Source organism: Arvicanthis niloticus, chromosome 2, assembly GCF_011762505.2.
Source record: "Arvicanthis niloticus isolate mArvNil1 chromosome 2, mArvNil1.pat.X, whole genome shotgun sequence".
Classification (NCBI taxonomy): Eukaryota; Metazoa; Chordata; class Mammalia; order Rodentia; family Muridae; genus Arvicanthis; species Arvicanthis niloticus.
In genome coordinates, this window is record NC_047659.1 from 84,329,907 (window position 1) to 84,355,811 (window position 25,905).

General features: G+C 41.9%; 1 protein-coding gene across 1 annotated transcript in view; it reads right to left on the bottom strand.

The window, feature by feature from the left end:
* Ryr3 (ryanodine receptor 3) overlaps positions 1–25,905 on the bottom strand; it is a 290,856-nt gene that overhangs the window by 75,170 nt on the left and 189,781 nt on the right. Inside the window, exons 54-61 of the mRNA XM_076928313.1 lie at positions 25,184–25,299; positions 23,605–23,672; positions 22,600–22,721; positions 17,703–17,752; positions 17,255–17,315; positions 13,562–13,800; positions 12,087–12,168; positions 2,255–2,385 (exon numbers count right to left, since the gene is read on the bottom strand). Coding sequence (XP_076784428.1) covers positions 2,255–2,385; positions 12,087–12,168; positions 13,562–13,800; positions 17,255–17,315; positions 17,703–17,752; positions 22,600–22,721; positions 23,605–23,672; positions 25,184–25,299 — 869 coding nt within the window. The remainder of the gene's footprint in view (positions 1–2,254; positions 2,386–12,086; positions 12,169–13,561; positions 13,801–17,254; positions 17,316–17,702; positions 17,753–22,599; positions 22,722–23,604; positions 23,673–25,183; positions 25,300–25,905) is intronic.

The window sequence follows — 25,905 nt, forward strand, 5'->3', positions numbered from 1 at the left end:
CATTTTGATGCACATATGATTTCTAAAAAGAGCCACAGAAATGCTCAGCATTCATTCACTGCTTATTTAAATCAGTGGTGAAAAGGTATTAGGTCCAAAGGTCCCTAAACAGCAATGATGCTCCAAAAATGACAGTGTGGACTCAGTTCAAACTTGGCACGCTGATGTGCAGCAACCTGTGAAATGGGCTTCTGCCTGCCCGCGAGAGCCACTTCTCTCATCTCCCTTTGCCTTTGGTGAATGGGGCATCTGGTTTTCTATTGGTGAATACCTGTGGTACATATCAAATGCTAGCTTCCAATCTCCACTGTTATTCTAGTTCAGTAGCATTTTATTCGCAGTCTTACATCAGTTATCCTGGAGACCCTTTTGCGGGGCAGGGTATTCTTAGTTTGTGAAATAAGAAGCAGTAAAGACTAAAACTGTTGTCGTTTAGCATTCTGCATTCTAGATTAGAAGGGCAGTGGTGACAAGGTATGCTTAGGACCTCATGCCAGTTTGAGGAAGAACACCTGAAATAAATGGAACGTTTATGGAGTATAGCTGTTCATTTGTAGTATATATCCATAATTTAAGAAAATCCTGGCTCTAGATGAGATGGACTATAGTTTAAAATGATTTACTATATTTTTCTTTTTTCTTAATATGGCAAGGCCTATAATTTGGTAGTTTGGGAGTCAGATTTCATTAAATCACATTAAATCTATTGGAATTCAAGCTTTATTAAAAATAGGTATTGAAGAGTTTCTATTTGAGCCTATCATCTTGTGACATCTTGTGTCATACAAGACAGTACAGAGCTTTCTCCATCTTGTATTCTTGCTGAAGCCATTTCAGGTTTAACTCGAAACTTCTTGATAGAGAATCCCATGGAAATAGAATCCCACATCTATTCTAGGAACCTAAGGTCAAGATGCCCCACCTAGCTTACCTTCTGTTAAACTGCTTGCTTATGTAAACCTTTCTCTTCAGCTAACTATTTATCTTAGCTTCTGTTAAACTACTTACTTGCACAAAACCTTCCTCTGCGGCTGCCAGCAAGATACCATGATGTGTTTTTTTACCTCTACATCCCCTAAACCTAAACACTTGGCCCTAGATTTGGGTTCCGATTACCTCAGTGTAGTCCAACTAGATAGAATGAAGACCTTCAACTGGTTATAAACTGTGTCTGAATGGTCATCTTTAGTGGGCTTCCTGTAACAATTTTAACTAATATCACACTGAACCCAAATAGGACAGCACTTCTTTTCATCCTCCAGAAGGAGGATTACAACTTGATTTGGATTTTAGCTTTAACAGTTATTGGTTGTTTTCTGAGAAATCTTTATTTGTAAAAATGGGCTGTGGGCCAGATTTGTCCTATGTATATACCTTACCAATCTCTGTTATAGAACTTAGTACAATTCAATTCTTTTATTTAAAAAAAAAGTCTTTTCCTTAAATAACTATAATTCCTTCTAGTGCTATTCATTGTCTTATTTTTCCTTGATGGTAGATAATATGCGCTCAGTATCCTTTTGAAGCACAACTTTCTTTTGAAGACTATACTTAGGTTATTATTATGTTCCTTTGTGATGGCACTCTGACTAAAGACTAGATAAAAATAGTTATGTTCCTAGGCACAGACAAGAAATGGAGACATGGGGGAGACAAAAGACCCCAAGGTCTTGAGATGTCAGGACATGAGAATCCACCTAGACTATCTCCTCAGTATGAAAGAACTATCAAAAGTCTAATCATCAAAAAAAGTTGTTTTTGAGTCCATTTCTCCAACAAGATAGAGACAATATCTGGTCTCTAGCTTAGACCCACTGACCTACTTTCACATTGGGATGATTAACCTTGTCAACTTAGTAGGATTTAGAATCACCTGTAGGTAGGCCTGTGAGGGGATTACCAGAGAAGTTTTGCTGAGGAGGGAAGATTCTCCTTAAGTTGAGTGTGGGCAGAACCACGCCATGGGCTGGGGTCTCATTGAATAAAAAGGAGAAAGTGAGTAGAGAACCAACATTTGTCTCTCCCTCTTTCTCATTGTGGACACAATGTGACTAGCTGCCTGGTAACTTTTACCTCCATGCCTTCTCTGCCTTGAGAGACTGAACTTCTTAAACCACGAGCCAAAATAACTTTTTTTGCTTGTGATGTTTTATCCGGTACAAGAAAAGTAGTTAATAACACACCATGTAACATACTATAGAGCTGTGGTCCTATCCCTGCCACCTTCCTGGCAACTCCCTGGGTTGATACTTACTAGATCGCTCCCTGGGTGTTTTGGTGTTGAAGACTGAGAGAGGATTATATCGGTTAAGACTGGGCTCCAGAAATGCCACAGGGATAGCAGCTGCCAGGGAAGCCAGACATTCTCCAAGAGCAGGACGTTGCCTGGAAACAAAGAAGTCCATTTAGAAGTGGTGCCATCTATATGAGGACCCCACACACCAGCTAGGTCCCTTCCTCAGGATGTCTCACACTACTTTCCTATGTTTTACATCACTGGACATCCCAAGGCACAGTAAGATAGCATGCACTTTGTCGCTTCAACTTTATCCAAATATTAATGGTTTAGATTGAGCTCACTGCTTTGAACCTAGTTGTGGCTAAGATGATATAATGATATACTATGGGGCTGGTATAGGGCCATCATGGAAAAAACAGCCTGATGGAGAAGGTGTACCTGAAAAACTGTGGAACAGGCTGTCAGTTATAAGTTCCCCCCCAGATCCCAACCAAGACCTGTACCCAAGACTGTGTGGGTTAGTTAACCCTCATTGTGACAAGAATTTCAACAGCACCAAGAGGCTGAAATTTCAAAAGCACAGACTCTCTAAAAGCAGGTAACAGGGATTTATAGAAGTGGTAGCATCTTTTCACTGAAAAGCAAACCAAATTGGTCTTAAATTTAACCTTTGGTTAAGTTGGTGGCTGCTGAGGTGTGGTCTGTTGCTATGTATTTAAAGCTAAATACTAGCACTTCAGGTCTGGTTACTCCTAGGGATGAGGAGAGCCTCATGTATACCAAATGATGCTATGTAATTTTGGTCCTTAACTTAAAAATATTGGTTGAATAAAGATGCCTTCAGCCTGTAGCTGGGCAGAAGAGAGGTAGGCAGGGCTCTGGTTCCTGGACTTGGGTTCTAAGGCAGAGATGGAGAGGAAAGGAGAGGAGGGGAGGGGAGGGGAGGGGAGGGGAGGGGAGGGGAGGGGAGGGGAGAGGACAGGAGGGGAGAGGAGAGGAGAGGAGAAGAGAGGACAGGAGAGGAGAGGAGAGGAGAAAAACACCATGGGGTAGGTGCACTGTGAAAACATGGCCATGAGGGCTGGTCAATTGGGGTAGGACTGCCCCAGGCAGAACATGGCAAGCTATATCTCAGGGTAACTGTCAGGGAAATAGACAAAATAGTATAGAGGGTTGATACCTCCCAGCTGTAGTGCTTTAAGGCTTATTATAAATATAAAGGTTTTATGTCTTTTATTTGGGAGCTAAATTATCTAAAGTGGGGTAGAAACCCCCCATTAATTTTTACTACAATATGTGGTGATTGTCCTTTCTTGCTATTATAGATCAAAGATAGAACATATATTCCATACAGAACCCCAAAGGAATGCCAGAGCTTACAAAGCAATCATGAGGATTAGCTCTGTTCTGTAGCTGTGTTAGAGAAAGAGATACATTTGAGTTGGATTTTTAAAATGTGATCTTAACCTTTTTTGAATAAAATTACTAAAGGAGGCTGTTGGAATAGATTGGGATCTTTAGGGCAGCCTGAGGGAGTCCAGAATGCCTTAGCTTGAGATGTAAGAATAATGTGCTAATTAGAGAGGAGAGAAAGGGAGAGGGTGGATGAATTGGCATAAAGCTTTGGATTCACTGGAAAACCCACCCAGGCTTCACTCAACTGCCAAACTGACTCAAAAAGTGAAATTTTACTCTAAAGAAAAACTAATAGATGCAATTTTTATCCTTTATTTTCTCAGGATCAGCTTTTAAGAAATGGGTTTCTTTTGAAGAATTCAAGTATGACGTATTCAAGGGAATAACTTTCAAATCATCCCAGAAGGAAGGGTTCTTAGTCAGTTCACCACTTCCTAGATGATGGCATAGCCTTGTCCTCCAGGGACATGTCTGGCTGTTAGAATCCTTCTGACTTCTTCCTCTGATCCAGGTAGGCTTCGCAAGCAGAGCACCCTTGGGCCAAGCTAAGGCCCTGTATTTGTGTACCAATACTGCCTGAGATCCTCTGGAGATGTGTCAGTGAAGACAGATACGGATAGGGAGAGGAAGAGGAATAGGGGGAGTGGGAGGGAAAGGGAAAGAAGGGGAGGAAGAGAAGAGGAGGGAGAGGAAGAAAGAGAGAAGAAGAGGGGAAGTGGGGGGGAGGGGGCGGGAGAGGAATGTAAACCACTGAGAACAAGGCCCACTTCTGAGAAGCCTCTGAACCAGGCCTTTTCCCTCAACCATCCTTCTTCTTTTTTCTTTGCCTTTTGTGGCAAATTCAAGATGGCAGATAGGCCTGAAGAAAAGAGTATCCCCTTAACTTCACATCTGAAATGGCCAGAATCCTCAAAGAGGACAGGGAGGAATGCCCCACAAAGGGCCATTTCACAGTGTGTACCAGCAGAATGGTCAGTAAGAAGTTATAGGATGTCTCTTCTGTGTCACTTTTGAAGAAGAGAATGAGAAAGTGTGACAGGGAAAGGGCTATAATGGGAGGGGGGAGACCACAGATAGAAGAGAATCTAGGAGACGTTCATGAATGGTAAGAAATGCTTAGGTAGGATCCTAGGTCTGAAGGTAAATTTCAGGTGTCACTGGGAAGTGGTACTGAACTGACAGCATCTCTACTTGCTCTGTTTTACTGAAATTGAGGCAGCTCTAAAGGCGAGCCTTGAGGGGGAGAAAAGAGCTGTGAAGTCCCAGTTGTGCAGGATAGCAGTGACAGGGACATGACCCTGTCCTCTCTGATATTAATTACTGAAAAATCTAAGTCACATCAGCTTCTCAACAGGGCACTCTCTAGTCATGAACACATGTGGATGCTAATTAGCTGCTCGGCCAAGAGAGATAAACAACAGCTCTCCTGGCCCAGCTGCTTACACAGTAAAACCCAGAAGTCCGACAATTAATCCTTCTGGCTGGGAAATGTCAGAGACAGACAATGACCTGGGGCCTCTAAGCCCATAGAGTGATGGAACCAGACTTAGGTATCGCCAGTCATTAGTGCCCCAGGGGGCAATGTAGGTGTGGGCAAAGCTTCCAGACAGAGTAGGCGCTGCATGGTTAGCTCCATAGCAACCAAAAATAAAAGAAAGGACTTGCAGTTTATCATTGGATATGGAAACCATTTTTTTTTCTTTAATCTTTACTGCCCGATAGAGTATTTTTCTCATAATAAGTAAGTCAAGGGTGACTGACTGGAGAGGTTTCAATATGCATTCCAGTATTTATTAGTTCCTAATTTCAAAACTGTGGGGCTTTCTTTGTCAATCTCTTATTTACAGGATGTCAGTGACAGTGCATCTCTCAAACGTCTTTTGTCAGGGACACAAAGACAAATAAATTAGAGTATCTTAATAGTACCATGGTAGTTTGAATTAAAATGGCTCCCAGAGGCTCACAGAGATTGGCACTGCTGGGAGGTGTAGTCTTGCTTGTTGGAGGAAGTATGTCACTGGGGGTAGACTGTGGGGTTTCAGAAGCCCAAGCCTGGCCCAGTGTCACCCTCTCTTCCTGCTGCTACCTGATCTAGATGTAGAACTCTCAGCTACCTCTCCAGTACCATGTCTGCCCATGTGCTGCCATACTTCCCACCATGATGACAATGGACTAATCCTCTGAACGGTAAACCAGCCCTAATGAAATGCTTTCCTTTAGAAGAATTGCTATGGTCATGGTGTCTCTTCACAGCAACAGAAACCCTAAGACAAATACACATATATTCTTCATGAGTTTAAAGTACTGTCCCGTATACGCATGATGGTAATATGGACAGGAAGCAGCATGAGCAGAGTATAAGACACAGTCGGGGTTGGGGCACAGTCCCTGATGGCAATATTAATAAGCTTAGACATGTATAATGTACAATCAGAAATGATTGATCAGTGCAAGCCGGGAAGGTGGAAGAAACACACATCTAAAATGTGAAGGAAAAAATAGTTTTCATTCAAAATAAAACTGAGATTAGAGATTAGCAAAATGAAGCCCCAAACTTGGTTGTCTGGAAAATCTTTCCTGAAACTTCTTTAAATCCATTTTTTTAAACTAAAAATAATCTTCATATTAGAGAACTCAAGAATTTGCATGATCACATAAATAATAGTTTACTTTTTGATATTTGGTATCTGAGAACCTCACAGATTTATGTAATTCTCAATATTACTCTAACTAGAAAGTATTCCAAAAAAGACACTCTTCACTCCGGTTTGCTGACTTTTTTTTTTTTTTTTCCACAACCACTCCCATCACTGAGGTGAGTGAATCTTTTCTAACTGCCAGTCACATGCCAGGTAGAGCTGGGATGAATATTGAGTGATTCTCCTGCAGTTCAACAGATTGTCTTTTGTCAAGAAAAATTTAGTTAAAGGTTATCAGGCCCAAAGAAAATTCCATTTCCCAAATTCTGGTGGTTAGCTAAAAGCCAGCATTCCTTGGGAACTTGTGAGGCTGGTTCCACTCTACCAAAAAAAAAAAGCATTTTCCTTACCACTGCTGGGAAGGACAAATGACCATTGTGACCTTCAGGCTCCCTCAGTATCACAAGACCCTGTTGTACATGTCAACTCCATGCTGGCATCCAGGCTCTTTTAAGCTCTTCTCACATCCCCCCTTCCCTGCTGTCAAGCTGCTTGTTCTCCATGTGACACTGCTACGCTTGCTCTATTCTTTCTTCTGTCTATTCTCCTTGTCTTCTTTTTTGCTCTCCCTCTTTCTATGTTTCTCTCACTCTCTTGGCTCTGTTACTGCTTCTCTCCTGGTCTGATCCAGTCTGCTGGCTGTGTTCAGATAGTTTCTCTATCTGCTCTGGATTCTTCCTCTGGTGGTTCTCTCTGTCATATCTACAATATGAACCATCCCCTTAACAATACCATGGAGCTGTCATGTCTCATTTTATACAAAAGGTGCTGAAGAAATGCTGGTTCTAATACATGTTTCTCTCTAAAGCTCAAAATTTAGAAAAGAAATTAAAAAGATATCTGGATCTATGCTGAAGTTATAATGTGTATTATAACCCCAGACCACAAAGTAATAACCAATCAAGTGGGGGTGCAGGAATTAAAACATACTCTATAGAAGGGGCCTTAGAGATGACTTATCAGTTAAGAGCACTGAGTGATTTTTGAGAGGACCTGGGTTTGATTCTCAACACATGGCAGCTGATAACCATCTGTAACCCAAGTTCTAGGGCATCTGACATCTTTTTCTGATCTTCTGGGATACAAGGCAAGCACAGACATTCAGACAAAACACTCATAAACATGAAATTAACTAACTAATTAATTAAAAATCAACAATAATAACAATGACAACAGCAACAATAAGAGCCAAAATCCATAATTTCCAGAATTAGAAGACCCAAGTCTTTGGAGGTAAATCCAGGATTTAGAAGCTACTTGAAACAGTGAGGATTCAAAGTATGTGAAGGCCATGGGAGACCTGGTAGATAATAGATGTGTCGGGAGCTTCCATCTTGCAGAGTAAGAGCTGGGGCTGAGAATGGTGTGTGCCTGTCATCCCTGTCATCTGCACTCCCAGCCTGGAGAAACTCCTGGAGGTACATCGGCATAAAAGAATGAGAAGGAACTTGTTTTGGAGCTGCAGCCAGAGGATGAGCATATATTAAATCTCTCAGAGAAACTCCTGGCTGCAGTGTGAGCGTTTTACCCACTTCTCACCCACTTCTAGATGGGCTAGACATGTACTCTTCTTAGGGGTGCACATCAGAGCCCCTGATTGGCCCTCTCCCAGGTTCTCAGCTTTGAAGCTGCCTGCTGCTTCCTCCTATTTTACTCTCATATATTTTAATACACACATACATATATAGATCTGAACACAAGCACACACTGTTGTTATTGAGAGTTAACAATATTTCTAGCAGCCAAAAAAGAAAGAAAAAGATGATAAACAAATTTATCTAAAAAAGAAAAAAAAAACAGAATGTGTATTCTCTATACACTCACAGAAAACAAAATTGAAAAAATTAATACAGAGGAAGTTTTTTTTTTTTTAAAAATCATAAAAAATGCTAACACAAAAGAATAAACAGCTAAAAGTTTCTAGCGAGAAACCAGGTGTGAAAGGTTAAGGAACAAACTTACACAGAATTACTTTCCCTGAACAAAAGATAGGGAAAAAACACACACCAACAACTGTGCGATAGTTTAGACTCAGAATGTTCTCAAAAGGTCCATGCATCCTTGGTTCAGAAATGTGGATGAAGTGCTAAATGATTTAGGCACAAAGTGATGTGAGCAGGGCAGGAGTAGCAGGAGAAAACGTAAGTGCTACGGCGAAGTTTATGGCAAAATAGAAAACGGGACGAGAAATAGGTTGGAATTACAATGTATACAATTTGCTTTTTTTCTAAGGTAGAAACTTAATAAATAGAGTATACTAAATGATATACTTTGGAATATGAATTATAGGTTAAAGAAATCGAGTTTTTGTCTTTTTCCAATATGACAAAGCTGCAAAACTCTATGTATACTATGATCTCGAATGCCTAAAAATGTGCACACAGAGAAATTATCAAGACTGTATACCAGTCTTAGTCTTATTTTTATCAATTTGTATACCCAAATGTGGCTACTGACTTCTTGGCGAGGTGGACCTGGATGGGACATTGCATAGGGTAAAGAAGATGGCAGACATTTAACTTTACATACTTCTCTCTGAATGTTGAGTTTTGTTTTGTGAGTTATCATGAGTTTCACAATTAAAATGTTAAAAAAAAACCACAGACAAATAAAAATCATTGTTTGTGCCAGCAACACAGTCCTAGGATCCTAAGTCACTAGGTTTTCAGTTGTTGAGTCTCTTTAATCTAATCCTGGCTAGCTAGTCTTATGTGGTTGTAGAATAAAAACCCCACAAATTTCAATATCCCCAGCTCTGATCAGAGCAATCACTGCGATGAATGTGAATTAAGTACAAAAAGCCATGGATGAGCAAGTCTTTTTGGTCTGACATTTCAAAATTAACTTTTTGTCTTTTTTTCAAGAGAAAAATGTAGAAACTGTACAGAAAGTTATATAAGGTTTCTTGATGTGCATGTGCTCTCTCTCATTCTCTCTCTCTCTCTCTCTCTCTCTCTCTCTCTCTCTGATATCTTCACTAAGTGAAATGTTAATTGGAAAAATCTTTTTTATCAATTCTATCTATTTGGTTAAAAATACATGTTTAAAAATTTTATCTTGGGGCTGGAGAGATGGCTCAGTGGTTAAGAGCACTGGCTGCAAGCAGGACTACCAGTGGAAGGATAAGGACAGCAACCCACCCACAAAGGCTTCAACCCAAAATGTGTCCCACCTACAAGATGTGCAGGGACAAAGACAGAGCAGAGACTGAGAGAATGGCCAACCAATGACTGTCCCAAACTAAGACCCATCTCATGGGCAAGAAACAATCCCTGACACTATTAATCATACTCTGTTATGTTTGCATGTAGAAACCTAGCATTAACTGTCCTCTGAGAGGACCCACCCAACAGCCAATGGAAAGAGATGCAGAGACTCACACCCAAATCATAAGATGGAGCTCAGGGAGTCTTACAAAAGAGTTGGGAGAAAGACTGAGCCCAAAGAGGACAGAAACTCCACAGGAAGACCAACAGAGTCAACTAACCCGGAACCTGGGGGTGGGGGGGTGGGGGGGGGAGACACTGAATCACCAACCAATGAGAGAGCATGGACTAGACCTAGGCTCCCCTATACATATATAGCAGATGAGCAGCTTGGTGCTGTCCCTGAGCCTGTTGCCTGTCTGTCTGTCTGCTTGCCTGCCTGCCTGGCTGCCTGCCTGCCTGCCTGCATGCCTGCATGCATGCATGCCAGGATGTGGATTCTGTGCCCCTAAATGGACAGCCTTGGCCTCAGTGGGAGAGGATGTGTCTAATTCTGCAGCAACTAGATGTGGGGGGTTGGGGTAGAATGGGTGTGTATAGGGGGGTTGACACCTGGAAGAGGGCTTCCCATTCTAAGGGGGAGGACTTACATGAAGGGGAACTGGGAAAAGAAGGGCTAATATTGGGTTGTAAAGTGAATAAATTAATAAATTTAATAATAAGAAGAGCACTGGCTGTTCTTCTAGAGGACCTAGGTTCAATTATAACACTCGCATGGTGGCTCACAAGCATCTGCAATTCCAGTTCCAGGGATCCAATAAGCTGGGCAGTGGCGGTGCACTCGTGAGGCAGAGCCAGGAGGATCTCTTGAGTTCTAGGCCAGCCTGGAGTACAGAGTGAGTTTCAGGACAGCTAGAGCTACACAGAGAAATGCTGTCTCAAAAACCCAAATCAAACCAAAACCAAACAAATCATTAACTGTTGATATCAAAGCCATTTCTGCACATTTTTCTGTAAAACAGTAAGGAAAGCCGGGCAAATGCAGAAACATCATCATAAAGCAAATTTAACCATTAGTTCTTCAATGAGTTTCTTGAAGCCAGCCATTTGGAAGCTGGGACAGTGATGGAATAGACTGGGTTTCAGTTCATCCCTAAGACGGATTTTCATCCACCAGTTCAGTTCTCAAGTTCTTATAGGGAATAAGTTCTCATTTTGCTTTACTGACACAATTTTAATATATGTGTATGAATTAGGGTGTTTGATACAAGCTTCATATATGGGCATGTTAGTAGACTCCCAAGTGTGTTCAGATTAAATTACTTAAAAACAGATGGAATTCTTTCAGGCTTGCTTATTTGAAAGGAGTAAAAGAATCAGTCCTTTAAGAATAAGACTAGGTCTGAAGCTGTTATCCTTATTTTACCCCCGGAATTAAGTAGAACAATTCAACACATGGCACCCGTGGCTGACAAGCGAGGGGTGGTTAGGCTTCCACCATCACAGACTGGTTATAGAGGAAAAGTTGGAACCCCAAACCTATAGAGAAGGTTGTTCAGATTCAAGACTATCAAATAGCTCTTCTGGTACCGAACTGTGCTTTGTTTAAAACCGTAGCCAATCTGACAGCTGACTACGGCAAAGGTCCAAGGGTGTAAATACTAAAGCTACTGCCTTAGGTCCCCCAAGTGTCTCAGAAAGCTTTAACCACAAGAACTCTAGAAGCTTTTCAGAAGCCCTGATAATGAAGTGCACATGCCTTCAACAGTTTTTGTCTACTAGCTCATGATCTTGCAGGATTCTATAGCTCTTGTAGTCATATATACACCCAGTAGCTTCTCCCACTGAAAGTCTCCAATCTGATTAATCTTATTACATTTCTTTATATTGCCACAGTTTTTTCATAACTCAGCTATGAAGCTACTACTCCTGATCAGTGAATATTTGGTTTTGCTAGACTGAAAAACAAATGTTAAGTGGGTTTCTTTTAAAATTTTAACATACTATCTTATTAATCTTTAAGAATTGTATATGTGCATTCTACATTTTCTTCCTTTTCTTTTCCCTTTTTAATCACTTCCATATATTCCTTTTTGCTCTCTTTCAAATTCATGGCCTCTTTAAACACACACACACACACACACACACACACACACACACACCACACACACACACACACACACACACACACACACACACACACACACCTATGTATTCCAAAACATAAATATAACATCTCAGTTCTCAGTCTGTCTAATGTGCTGATCATTTGGTATTGGACATGAAGTTTGTGTGCTCTTCCCAGGGGAAGCCTATTTCTCCTGCTCTCAGTGTTCCTTAGTTGTCTGTAGTTCTTTGGGTAGGGTTGAAGACTCCTGGGGTATCCTAAGTCCATGTTAGCATGTCTATTTTTGTTCTTCTTTAGCTCCTGTTTAGGCAGAATGTGTTGGCCCTCTCGCCTCCACAACATTTTTTTTGAGCCAAAGTGTTTTAACTTAAAAACAAAAGTAAGGAAAAACTAATTACCTTTCAACATAGATGTTTTTCCCAGTCCCAAGGGAATAGAGGCTGCACAGAATGTGGTAGCATGAAATCTGCACGTCACTCACTGAAACAAAGAGATGCCATAGCCACATATCAGTCTCAGTTCTATCTCCATCACATGGAAAAGTCCATGAAGAAAAAAAAAATTAAGGTAAGCATCAGTCACAAGCAGACAACCCCTTTCTGGTTTTCCCTCCTCCCTGTCTCTGTAAGCAAGTGAAATCCTCTTCAAACTGGATACTCTTTTACTAATAGCCAGGAAACACTGACAGGAAAATGTGTTCTACCTGAGTCACCTATGTCATCTGCAAGGCTCCTAATGAAGATTACAACGCTTCTGGGAGAAAGGAAGCTTCTGGTCAATGAAGCTTCCATAACAGGTCATTTACCCAACAAAGGAAGAAACTATATTCATATTTTACCAAGGGTAATATTGTCTTCCTTTGGATTGAAGAACAAATAAAACTTGAAGCATATATGTTACTTTTGATGATTTTCTAAGAGGGTCTATACAACTGCCATGCTTTACTCTGAGAGTGGGGGAGGGAAGAACAGAAGGAAGGAGAGGGAGGGGAAAAACAGGGAGGGATGAAGAGGGAGTTGGAGATAGGGAAATAGAGAGGGAGAAGAAGAGAGAGAAGGAGAGAGGGAGTGAGAGAGGGAGAGAGAGACCTCAAATATGCTCATCTAAAAATATTATGCTGTATTTTCATTGTATCATGGTCTTCCCTGTTTTCTAAGAGAATAGAGTTCTGAAGGAACACAAAGAATTTCATCAGCAGGCAACATGCCCCCAACCACATCTAGACCTCATACCATGGACCACTAGGACTACTTCAACAAAACCAGAAACAATTTAATGTTTTATTTTCCAACCAAGACATTGCCTTGTTTCTATGTGATAAAACTTCTACCTAGTGGGGACTAACTGATGGGAGACATAGCCCAAGCTGTCAACAACTGGCTAAATTAAATCATGTGGCAATGTTTAAGCAGTCCTGAAGCTCGGTGACAGAACATGAACATGGTGGGGGTGGGGCTGGACATTCTGCTAAGTACAAGGCAAAATAAAACCATTGGGCGGGGGAACCCCATGAGATATTAACCTCATTCCTTTGCTCCTGGTATGGTGAATAATCAAGGCTTTTAAATGTGGAGCATGGCATCTGGAAGCCCCAGCAGCAGAGTACTTCTGAGGTATATTACTAAGATAACCTTTTCAAATTCAATGGACCAGGTGTGAAACTGGTTCAGAATGAAATTGGAGAAAGATGGAATGTTCTGAACTCACACTAAAGGATTTCTTCCTTTCCAAGGGTCTATCACTGCATTCTTTTAATCTAAGAAAAGTGTGGGACATCTGTCTTTCTACTCTGCCCTCAAGGTCAGTGTGAGTGAGTGGGTCTCTGTCTGTGGCCAGTGCATAGACATTGGTGACAAACAGCAGTAGGACTCACAGAGTAGATCCACCCCAAACTGATGCTGAGCGATGTGCTCAAAGATGGATGTCAGGATGGGAAGCAGAGCCACTGTGGTGTAGTTAATATTCTGAGAAACACCTTTGATCTGCGTTCGGGAATGGGTAAACTTCCCCAGCTTCAGGTTTTCTGAGGTCTTCTCTAAGTCTTCGGCAGCATTTTCAAAGAATGCTCGCAGCCCGGCTTTCACCAGCTCTGAGCCTGATTTCATTACTGTCCTGCAAGTGAACAGCAGTCAGAAATGGGCACAACTGGATTGTTGGACCAACCCCCTTTACATGGTGGTGACTTGGAGGCAAACTGGGCAGACAGTGAATACTGGTGATGGAAAATAAACTTGAACCACACAGTTCCCTGGAGTTAGCGAATGAATGATGGGCTTGGCTTGTGGAAATCATTTCCGAACTTTTCAGGACCCACAGAGAACTATTCAGAAGGGAAGTAGTAATAGTCGCTTGTGATCTACAGCATGCTGCAGCCGCCTCATCTGTTATTATCCAATGAAAGGATAGGAGTGAGCCTTTTCCACAGCTCACTTGGGTCCAAGAGCCTTTGTAAGTGCTATTTAGGAGGAAGGAGATGAAAAGAGAAGAGAGGAAAGCAGTCGCCTAAAGCCTGTACTTCTCTAAGTTTGCAGAGCAATTCTACATTGGATGAGAGGAGAGGAAAGGGAGAAAGCCAGTCCTTTATGAAGCCAGCTTTATTAGGTCACTGAAGCAGAGGACATTGAAATGTACCCTGGGAACAGAGGAAGCTAAGAACAGCTGAATTCTCCCCTAAAAACTATTTCATAAAACATAGAATTGGAACAAAACCTATATGCAGTCTGTAATTTTCCACATTGCAATATTGTCTTCAGAAGATAACGACAGAATTCCTTCTAGGGCAGATGCTCTTTCTTGTCAAAGTTTTCTTGGTAATTATCAAACATATCAGGACAGTAAAGACCATCAGCCAGGCTTGCTCTAAAGACCAGAGATGATCTGTAATGATCTGTACTCTTGTTATTGTTAGTGTGTGTGTGTGTGTGTGTGTGTGTGTGTGTGTGTGTGTGTGGTGTACTGGTCAGAGGCTAGTGTTGGGCATCTTCCTTGATCACTTTCCATTCTATGTATTGAAGCAGGGTCTCTCATTTGAACCCACAGCTCAGTAAGGTGATTAGTCTAGTTAGCCAGCTTGTTCTGGGGATCTTGTCCCTGCCTGAGTGTTGATGAGTTGCTATAACCACTAGACATTATTTTGTGGGATCTGGGGATCTGAACTCCCCTATTTATGCTTGTCAGGCAAGTGCTTTTACCCACTGAGCCATGTCTCTAGCCCTTATTATTTTTCATGGGCTTCAGCTTGTCACAGGCTGCCATCTTTGGGTAACTCTCTAAGAAAGGTAGTTCTCTTTTACATTAGATCTTGAGAGGTACGTCCTCTTCCTGACTCTCATAAGCACCATTTATCAATGTTTATTTTGTTTTGTTTTTGAGACAAGGTCTCACTATATAGCTTTTTTGGCTGGCCTTAAACTCACAGAGATGTGCCTGCTTCTGCTTCCTGAGTGTTGAGATTAAATGCATGTGCCACCATATTCTGTGTCAGGACTTTTCTTCTTTTTTAGTTTATTTTTCTTTCATATATTACATCTCCATCACAGTTTTCCCTCCCTCCACTCCTCCCAGTGCCAAGCTCCAGATCTACCTCTCTGTTTCCCTTCAGAAAAGAGCAGGGGTATCAACTGAACACAGCATAACAAGTTACAATGGGCACAAACTCTCATATCAAGGCTGGACAAGGCAACCCAGTAGAAGGGAAAGGGTCCCAAGAGCAGGCAAGAAGTCAGAGACACCTCTCACTCCCACTATTAGAAGTCCCACAAGAACACTAAAGTACACAACCATAACATAAACACAGAGGAACTATGCAGACCCGTACAGGCTCCCTGATTGTCATTTCAGTCTCTAGAAGCCCCCAGGAGCACTGCTTAGATGATTCTGCAATCATCTTATGGTGTCCTCAGCCCCCCTGGCTCCTACATCCTTCCTCCCCATCTTCCTTAGAGATTCTCAGAGTTCTACCTACTGTTTAGCTATGGGTCTCTGAATCTGCTCCCATAGTTGCTGGATGAAGCTTCTGATAAGGAACATTCCTAATTATCATGTTAAACAGAACTCCTATCAGTTTATTTTACTATTTCTCTCTTTAAAAATATCATGTATTATTTTTAATTACCAGTTAATATTACCAGAACTGTGTATTGTTGTTGTCTTTTTTTTTTTGTAAAATCTCCTTTCCTGTTCAGCCATCCTTCCTGCAGATTTTCAAATTATCTTGTGTCTTTTATTTTTATTAAATAAAGTTTTACTATAAATCCAAGGTTGGAATTGAACTTTTGATCCTTCTCTTTCTGTCTTCTACATGTTAAGATTACACAATACTACATCACCAACTATTTGATATATTTTAAGAATTATATTCCCCCAGACAGACTTATTAAATTAACAGACTGGCAAGCCAAGGACAGGTAAGATTCTGTACAGAGCCTTACCAATCTAAGACAGAAGTACACTGCTTTTGATAATGCATATTCCATGATGGGTAAGGAAGGTATTCTTGTCAGAACAACCTAAGACAGACTCAGTCTTATTAATGAAATAAAAAAGACAGAGAGGCAGAGAGCCTTTGGGACTGCTTAGTAAGAATCTGACATAGGCCAAGGACAAGGAAATAGGCTTCAGACAGAAATCGGACATTAGGCTAGAACAAAGAAGTAATTTCAGGTAGGAATCTAAACCTTAGGCTAGAACAAAGAAGTAATTTCAGACAGGATTCTAAATTTTAGGCTAGAACAAGGAAGTAGGCTTCAGACATGAAAATTATCTTGTGCTAGGACAGGGAAGTAGGCTCAGATACTTTGGTCATCCTGATAAGCCCTCAGAAACAGTGATCACGAGAGTGTTCACGTAATTGGGTTTAATGACTTGTTTTTTCTTTGACTATTGTATTTATTGTCTTGCTTGTTTCTTGACTATTTGGATCTACTATATTGCTAGACCCTCAACCTAGAAGTTACTGCATGTAATTAAAATGATATAAAAGCATAAAGGAGGAGGGGAATGGGATAGGGAGTTCTAGGAAGGGGAAATGGGGAAAGGGAATAACATCTGTATTATAAATAAATAAAATATCCAATAAAAAGAATTATATTTATATTTATTATATTTATTAGTGTGTGTGTGTATGTGCATAGTTGTGGAAGCTACAGGATGAGTTCTGTGAGTTGTCAGCTCTCTCCTTTTACCACAGGAGTCACAGTGATTGAACTTGGGTTACCTGCTGGGCTCTTTCCCTATATAATCTTTTAGAAGCCAGATATCCCTGCATTTTCTTCCTGTCTATCTTGAGTGTGTGTGTGTTTGTGTGTGTGTGTGCATGCCTACGTATACTATTAGGTACAAACTGAATGTTGATATGTTATTTATACATTGTATCTCTTGAAAAAAAGAATTTAGTAAGAGAGGGTAAGAGCTGATTAACTGTTTCATATTTAAAATGTTCCATGACAGTAGGTCTGGACTGTGGAAATGAGAAGTAGAATGCTAACTTCTAGGGCCATCTTTGTGTCTGGGGGTCAGACAGGGAGTCATAAGACACTGTTAGGAAAAAAAAAACCATCAGGCTTACCTTGTATCAAGTGTCTGAGCTAAGATATGAAGACAGCTCACCATTGTAGTTGAATCACTCCCTAGAATGAAAAGCATCAGCCGTGACTTCCCCAAACCAGCCTGGCTGTTAAATACAGCCTTCTTAGTATGCATAAGCCTTAGCCCAGTATAATTAACCAGCAACACACAAAGTGCCAGGTCTGTGTTCAGGCGTTTATCTCTGGTCTGACAGAGCCTCTGCTTCACGATGGATGTCACAGGCAGAGCTTAAAACATTCATTGGTGTGGAAAATCTGAGCTGTTAAAGAGGCAGAGAGGTCATTAATCATGCTTCAGACCAATTTTCTATGGAAAATTTAGGTGACACCTCAGTCTCAAGGTGCAGGCTTTCTAAGGGAGCCACAAATGAAGGCTGAAGGTAATTACAGGAAGAAGTGCTGCCTTGAGCAACACTTCCTTTTACTTACCAAAGAGGGAAATTCTGTGTCTCACGAGAGCGGCCAGCTTGCAGAATAGGCTAAGGCAGAAAAGGTTGTGATTCAGAGAGCCATGGAGACTCCAGAAGTGATTTTTTTCACACTCTCCCACCCCTCACATGTGAAGCAATACATAGGTTGGTGCTTTAGGAGGATGTGCCACATCCTCTGGAAGAGTCCTTGGAACCACACTGAGGAAAATAATGTGGGTCACACTGCCTTGGTGGAGAATCATGAAAGGTTCCCTGCAGGCAGCTCCATCCTACTCAAAAACCATTCCTCTGTAACAAGAATAGTATTTGCCAGTGGTCCCGTGCAATCTTGCTTTGGTGATAGACACTATGTGTTAAAAAGGTCATTCATGGAACATGGGGAAAAAGATAAAGATTGTGAAAAGCAGCATGGAACTGCAAACTATTTTGCATCCTTCAAGCTTTAGTTGGAGAAAACTCAAGTCCAACTGGATCAAGGACCTCAACATAAAACCTGATACACTAAATCTCATAGAAGAGAAAGTGGGGAATATCCCTGAACACATTGGTACAGGAGACAATTTCCTGAACAGAACATCAATGGCTCAGGCTCTAAGATCAACAATTGATAAATAGGACCTCATGAAACTTCAAAGCTTCTGTAAGGCAAAGGACACTGTCAATAGGACAAAATATCAGCCTGCGTCTTCACCAAACCTACATGTGACAGAGAGCTAATATCCAAATTTATAAAGAACTCAATAAGTTAAACACCAACAACCCAAATAACCCAACTAAAAAGTGGGGCACAGAGCTAAACAAAGAGGAATCTCAAATGGCCAAGAAATACTTAAAGAAATGATCAAAGTCCTTAGTCATCAGGGAAATCAAAACAAATCAAAACAACTACAAGACTCTATCTTATACAGGTCAGAATGGCTAGTATCAAAAACTCAAGTGATAGCCCATGTTGGCAAGGATGTGGAGAAAAAGGGAACACGCCTCCATTTCTGCCATTTCTGATGGGAGTGCAAACTTGTACAACCACTTTGAAAATCAATTTGGCAGTTTCTTAGAAAACTCGAGTTTTACCTCAATACCCACCTATTCCACTCCTGACCATATACCCGAATGATGCTCCAAGATCCCACAAAGACACTTGCTCAACTATCTTCATAGCAGTTTTATTTGTAATAGCCGGAAACTGGAAACAACTTAGATGTCCCTCAACTGAAGAATGGTTAAAGAATATGCGGTACATTTACTCAATGGAATATTATTCAGTTATATTAAAAAAGGCATTATGAATTTTGCAGGCAAATGGATGGATCTTGAGAATATTATCCTGAGTGAAGTAACCTAGTCCCAAAAGAACATGCACAATATGTATTCATGTATAAGTGAGTATTGCCCATAAAATACAGGATGCCCATGCTATACTCCACAGACCCAAGGAGGCTGGACAGGAAGGAGGGAACAAGCAAGGATGCTTGAACATCACTTGGAAGGGGAAATGGAATGGTCATGGAAGGCAGATGAAGGGAAGAAACTGGGTGGGAGAGAAGGGATTGAGAGGAGAGTGGGGGTTTTGCGGTCAGAGTTGGGAGGGGCAGGAGGAATGGCCAGATGGCCATGAGAATGAAAATCTGCAACTGATGTGAGGGGAAGAAGCTAGGTGAACATCTTCAGGAATATACATAGACCTGGAATAGGGGAAGTGGACTCAGACAGAGGTATACACCCACAGCCAAACAGTGGATGGAGCTTGGGGACTCTTATTGAAAAATTGGAGGAATGATTGCACCCCCTAAGGGGATAAGAACTCCACAGGAAGACCAACAGAACCAACCAACCTGGACCCTTGGGGCTCTCAGAGACTGAATTACCAACCAAAGAATGTATATGGGCTGGAACTAGGCCTCCCTGTACACATGTAACAGCTATGCAGCTTGGTTTTCATGTGGGTCCCTAACAACTAGAACAGGGGCTATCCCAAAGCTGTTGCCTGTATGTGGTATATGTTCTTCTGGCTGGGCTGCCTTGTCTGGCCTCAGTGGGAGAGGATGTACCTAGCCTTGCAGAGACTAGAAGTGCCAGGATGGGGAGATACCTAAGAGGGAATCCACCCACTCAGAGGAGAAGAGGAAGAGAGATGGGGGAAGGATTGTGGGAGGGATGATCTGGAGGGAGGCAGTGAGCAGGATGCAAAGTGAATACGTTTTTTAAAAAGTACACAAGATTCACATGCATGCAGGTAAAATGCTTATACTGATAAAATTAAAAATAAATGAATATTATTCTATATATATAAAAATAAGATAGACCAAGATTGAAGGATTTAATAAAAAGGCATTTGGTACATGTCAGAGACAAAAGACAAGAAAATTACTAGTTTCAGACTAGCCTGGGATGGGCTGTAGAGCTGGACCTTTAATCCTAGAATTTTGGAGACAGAAGCAGGCAGATTTTTGTGAGCCTATCTGGCTTACACAATGAATTCTAGACCAACCAGGGCTACATAGCAAGGCACACGAAACCAATGAACCAGAGACTCTAGTCCTTTAAACAAATAAACAAGCAACCTACCAAAAACAAACAAACAAACAAAAAACCAAAGAAAAAAGAGTAGAAGAAAAGAAGGCAGGAAAGAAGAAGAGAATCCGCTATGTTGAACGTGCTCAGTGCAAACACAACTGCTTCTGTGGGAGACATCAGCTCACAGATGGATTTGGAAGCTATTTGCAAGGCTGAGCAGCTCTCGGTTGTATTCCAGCCATGACAAATGGTGCCTGGTTGAACAAATGTTACATTTCCATGAATTAATAGTCTAAGATCAACAGATGAAGAAAACAGTCACACCTGCCCTCTGTTGGATTATCTGAATGTCTTGCATGGCCCCTCATTTCCCTAGCTGCTTACGGTACACACTAGTTCAACCTAAAGGCATCAGTACTTGGGATCAGTACCTGGTTCCAAAGTATCCTGTTCTGGCAGGATGGGCTTTCTTCTGTCTTAAGTGGGACTAGGTGACCACAGCACAGAAGTGGCATGTGTAAGTGGCACACTTACTCAAGTGGGAAATAACTCTCCTATATGAAAAAGTAATTTCAGTGCCTGTTTCATGCAGTGGTTAATAAATGTTAGGCAAATTTTCAAGCTGGATATACTCCCAAAGAGTGAGACAGTTAACAGCTGAGCCCTTACTCAGTATGATGTGCATGTTCACTGTCAATGGAGAGGATTTAGACTTTCACTACCCTCTGTAGATCTTTTCTATTTAGAAGTTTAATCCATATGTGGCCTTTTATTGACCAAACGGGGAGAATCTGAAGCATGCTAGACAGCACCTCTCAGCCTCATTATGAAGGTTCCCCCGTGTTAATATCTGTGAAGGAACTTCTACTTTATGCCTAGAGAAGTGTTAGGCTGGGGTGTGTGTGTCTCTCTGTGTGTGTGTGTGTGTGTGTGTGTGTGTGCACGCGCATGCCTGTGCATCTAGCAGCCAGAGGATGATGTCTGGTGTTCAATTACTCTCTACCTTATTCCTGTAGACACATCTCACTAACTGTGGAGCTAGGTTGGTGGCCACCAAGCTCCAGGGATCCTCCTATCTTAGCTCCCTATAGCGCCTGAGCTACAGGCACACATGCAGTCACATTCAGCTTTTTATTTAAGTGCAAAGGTCCAAACTCCATTACTCATGCTTGAGCAGTGTCTTAGTTAGGGTTTTACTGCTGTGGACAGACACCTGGCCAAGGCAAGTCTTATAAAGAACAACAAGTAATTGGGGCTGGCTTACAGGTTCACAGGTTCAGTCCATTATCAACAAAGTGGGAACATGGCAACATCTAGGCAGGCATGGTGCAGGCAGAGCTGAGAGTTCTACATCTTCATCTGAAGGCTGCTAGTGGAAGACTGGCTTCCAGGAAGCTAGGATGAGGATCTCAAAGCCCACACCCACAATGACATACCCACTCTAATAGGGCCACACCTACTCAAACTGTGCCATATCTTCTAATGGTGCCACTCCCTGGGCTGAGCATCACAGGCAGCAAGTACCCTTACCAGGTGAGCTACCCCTTCAGCTCTGGGGATGATACTTCCGAATCAATGCTTATCAAATCCTGTAGTTCCAGCTTTCAAATCTCAGATTGTTCACACTAGGACTTATAAGATCTGAGTTTTAAAAATTTAATCGTGAAAGCTTGATAAGGAGGTGACTGAAAGCAGCGTGTGCTTTAGTGTTTGATGTTAATTTTCAAGTTTCAGAAGGACCTTGGCCCTCTTTCACAACATTATTTCATGGTAATTAACCTGTGTATATATGTTTTTCACAAGCCTCATGAACACTCCAAACAATGCAATTCCATTTGTTTCTGAAGTCACCAAGATATATACAAACATAAAAATTTTCAAATCAAGATACTAATCAAGGCTCTGAATTACTAATCATCGTGTTATGCATCATTTCCACAAAGAACTTGTCACTTAGTCCCCAGGTAGCTGATGTCCTAAATATACCACATTAGCACTGAGAATAGCAGTTTGAGTAAGTATCCTTCTAGGGCCTGTATGTAAGAAGCTGTCTCTAGGGTACTGCTGCTAAGAGGTTAAGGGTGCTTGGAGGATGGAGCTGAGTGGGAGGTTTTGGGTCAATGGGACATTGCCCTTAAGGAGGTCTTAGAAGCCTATCATTTCTGCCTTCTGGCCATGAGCTGAGCAGTTTGCATCACAGTGAGTTCCTCACCACTGCCATCTGGATTCCCCACCATAGGATCAAAGAAAGGTATCTACTGGATTTGAACTTCAGAACTATGAGCTAAATGAACCGTTTAGCTTTACGTCTCTCAGGCATTTTGTTACAGTAACTGCAAGTTGACTACCACAGTGGCCCTCTCTTGGTTTCACAGGCTTACCTGGCCACCATTTCCTTCTCCTTATGGGAAGCATACCCACTGCTGCTAAGTGGCTTCAGAGGAGATGACAGGAAGTAAAGGCGGTGGTTGGTGAAGTACTGGTCAACCAAGGGGAGGAGAACCTGGAAACCATCAAACATCACTTTTAAAGTAGCTGATCGAAGTCTATCTGCCAGTTCCTTAAAGAATTCATTCTCGGTGAGCAAAGGCATCTCAACACTGACTGTGGATTTCCAGGAAATTCTGCTCTTGGTCTCACTTTGCATTATTACTACGACTACCACTGCTGCTACTATTACCACTACTGCTATTTTCTGTGCTACTAACAAGAGGTGTTGGAGTTATGCAAAAGAAAAGACCATTGACAAAATAAAGGCACAAATAAATTTCCATAAGGACATGATTTCAAGGCAATATCTGGGAAACTCAGAGTTACTTCTTGGTCATTGCATCAACACTCACACTCAAGGCATGGCTAAGCCCTCAATGTAAGCCTCTGTCTTTGCTTCTGATGGCAAAGATATTGAAAGGCAGTTGGTCCCTCTGAGCAGGGTTTTGTGGACAAGATTCATTGGTACCCAAATGCATTCTTTTCTTTTCAGCAACAGGACAGCTGATTTTAGTGAGACATAGGGCCACTGTTTCCTTGTTTCCTTTGTAGCTGGAGTAAGTTAAAATGTCTCACTGGTGGCACTAGGTTAGAATGTCAGAAAAGCAACAGCTTGCTTGCCCCTCTCTTTGCTTTACATGTCGGTTTCCCACAGTTGAGCTTGTTTGGAGCACATGAGCAAGAAGCACACTGTGCAGAACAAGGCGGGAGGATCCCTAAGCTACAGTGTGGAGCTGAGCAGGCTGCATACTTCCTTGGAACTCCTACTCACTCTGGGTCTGTTCTACAGCAAGGAGATTCACCTCTGTCTCACTGAAAGCTTTTGGAGTTTTCAACCTCTTTGATGGACCCCTTTAAATCCAGTAGTAGATCCTGAGTGAAGGAGAAATACTTACTTTGGCAAAGAATTTGATCTCCTGGTCATGGGGAGACTTTTCTGTTTTCCCACTGCTGACAATGGCTTCTACAAAGACAGCAGTAAGAAACTTTGGTCAGAGAAAACGAACAAACAAATGAACAACTACAGTATTTTTAGAAGCAGAGAAGCTTTGTGAAAAGACAAGGTGCAAGCCACATTGCTTTCATGAGATAACATCTTACAAAGCACGTTGAGATGGTGCTGGTTGGGTATGTGTCATGTCAACTCTCTCACAGCTGTCTCTGGTTGGGTATGTGTCATGTCAACTCTCTCACAGCTGTCTCTGGTTGGTTATGTGTCATGTCAACTCTCTCACAGCTGTCTCTGGTTGGGTATGTGTCATGTCAACTCTCTCACAGCTGTCTCTGGTTGGGTATGTGTCATGTCAACTCTCTCACAGCTGTCTCTGGTTGGGTATGTGTCATGTCAACGCTCTCACAGCTGTCTCTGGTTGGTTATGTGTCATGTCAACTCTCTCACAGCTGTCTCTGGTTGGGTATGTGTCATGTCAACTCTCTCACAGCTGTCTCTGGTTGGTTATGTGTCATGTCAACTCTCTCACAGCTGTCTCTGGTTGGGTATGTGTCATGTCAACTCTCTCACAGCTGTCTCTGGTTGGGTATGTGTCATGTCAACTCTCTCACAGCTGTCTCTGGTTGGGTATGTGTCATGTCAACTCTCTCACAGCTGTCTCTGGTTGGGTATGTGTCATGTCAACTCTCTCACAGCTGTCTCTGGTTGGGTATGTGTCATGTCAACTCTCTCACAGCTGTCTCTGGTTGGGTATGTGTCATGTCAACGCTCTCACAGCTGTCTCTGGTTGGGTATGTGTCATGTCAACGCTCTCACAGCTGTCTCTGGTTGGGTATATGTCATGTCAACGCTCTCACAGCTGTCTCTGGTTGGGTATGTGTCATGTCAACTCTCTCACAGCTGTCTCTGGTTGGGTATGTGTCATGTCAACGCTCTCACAGCTGTCTCTGGTTGGGTATGTGTCATGTCAACGCTCTCACAGCTGTCTCTGGTTGGGTATATGTCATGTCAACTCTCTCACAGCTGTCTCGCTACACCCTTTTCTGAAGCATCTTCAGTGATGCTCATAGTCACAAAGTGTGGCAAAAGTTAATAGGATGAGGTCCTTTATAAAACAACACAAGACCTGATCAAATCCAGCAGGGAAGCCAAGGAACTAAACTAGGTGGTGTGGAGGGGGATAAATCTCATCCAGTATTCTCCACCCAAATTATACGTCTCTGTGGATCATAAACAACAGTGTCATAAGAGTGCCTGGAGAGATGGCTCAGAGGTTGAGAGCACTGGCTGCTCTTCCAGAGGTCCTGAGTTCAATTCCCAGCAACCACATGGTGGCTCACAACCATCTGTAACAGGATCGAATGCCCTCTTCTGCTGTGTCTGAAGACAGCTACAATGTGCTCATATAAAATAAATAAATAAATAAATAATCTTTAAAAAAAGAAAAAAAGAAGATCACTCATAAGTAGATCATTCTTTCTAAGGAATACCAATTCTTTCCGGCCTTTTGCAGCTATACTTACCCAAGTGAGCAATAAACTCTTGAGCAGAGTCGACATACTTCAGGATCTTCTTCAAAAACTTGTAGGCAAATCTCTTTTCCATGGAGGAGGCATCCAGCTCCATATCCTTCATACCTCTAGATTGAACAGAGACCAACCGCCAGAAGTAGCAGAGAAAACCACGTGACTTTGGTGTATCACCCATCCTCCCCATGCTGCTGAATCTAATGTTCAGTGTGGACGGTTAGTTGTTCTTAGTGGCTCGTCATCTGACTGATTGGCTCATGCACTATGTGTACACACAACACTTTTGCTAAAGTAATTTCTCAGCAGAGTCTTCCGAGAGATCTTCATAATTATTACTAAAAGATACTGAGTTGGAAGTCAGAGAAGATGACAAGTACTACTCATATGTTGGGCCTGATGCTAGCTATAAATAGACATGAACAAAATGTAAATTATGTGGAATGATAGAAGCAATATGTTACTGTTAAGTTTCAAACCTGGGACAAAGGGCTGAGGTGCTAATAACATATCAAAGCAGACCTGGCCTCCAGGTTCTCCCAGCATCCCTCAGTGCCTAACTGTTACAGGGTATGTTTGCCACACCCTCTACCTGAAACTCTCCAGCCCAGAGGCTGGGCTGTCTTTCCCCCAGAGGCTCTTCCCCATGTAAACTGCCTTTGTCTTTTTTTTTCTTTTCCTTTTGGTCTCTCGCCCTTTTGGCTACTGCTCCCAGTTCC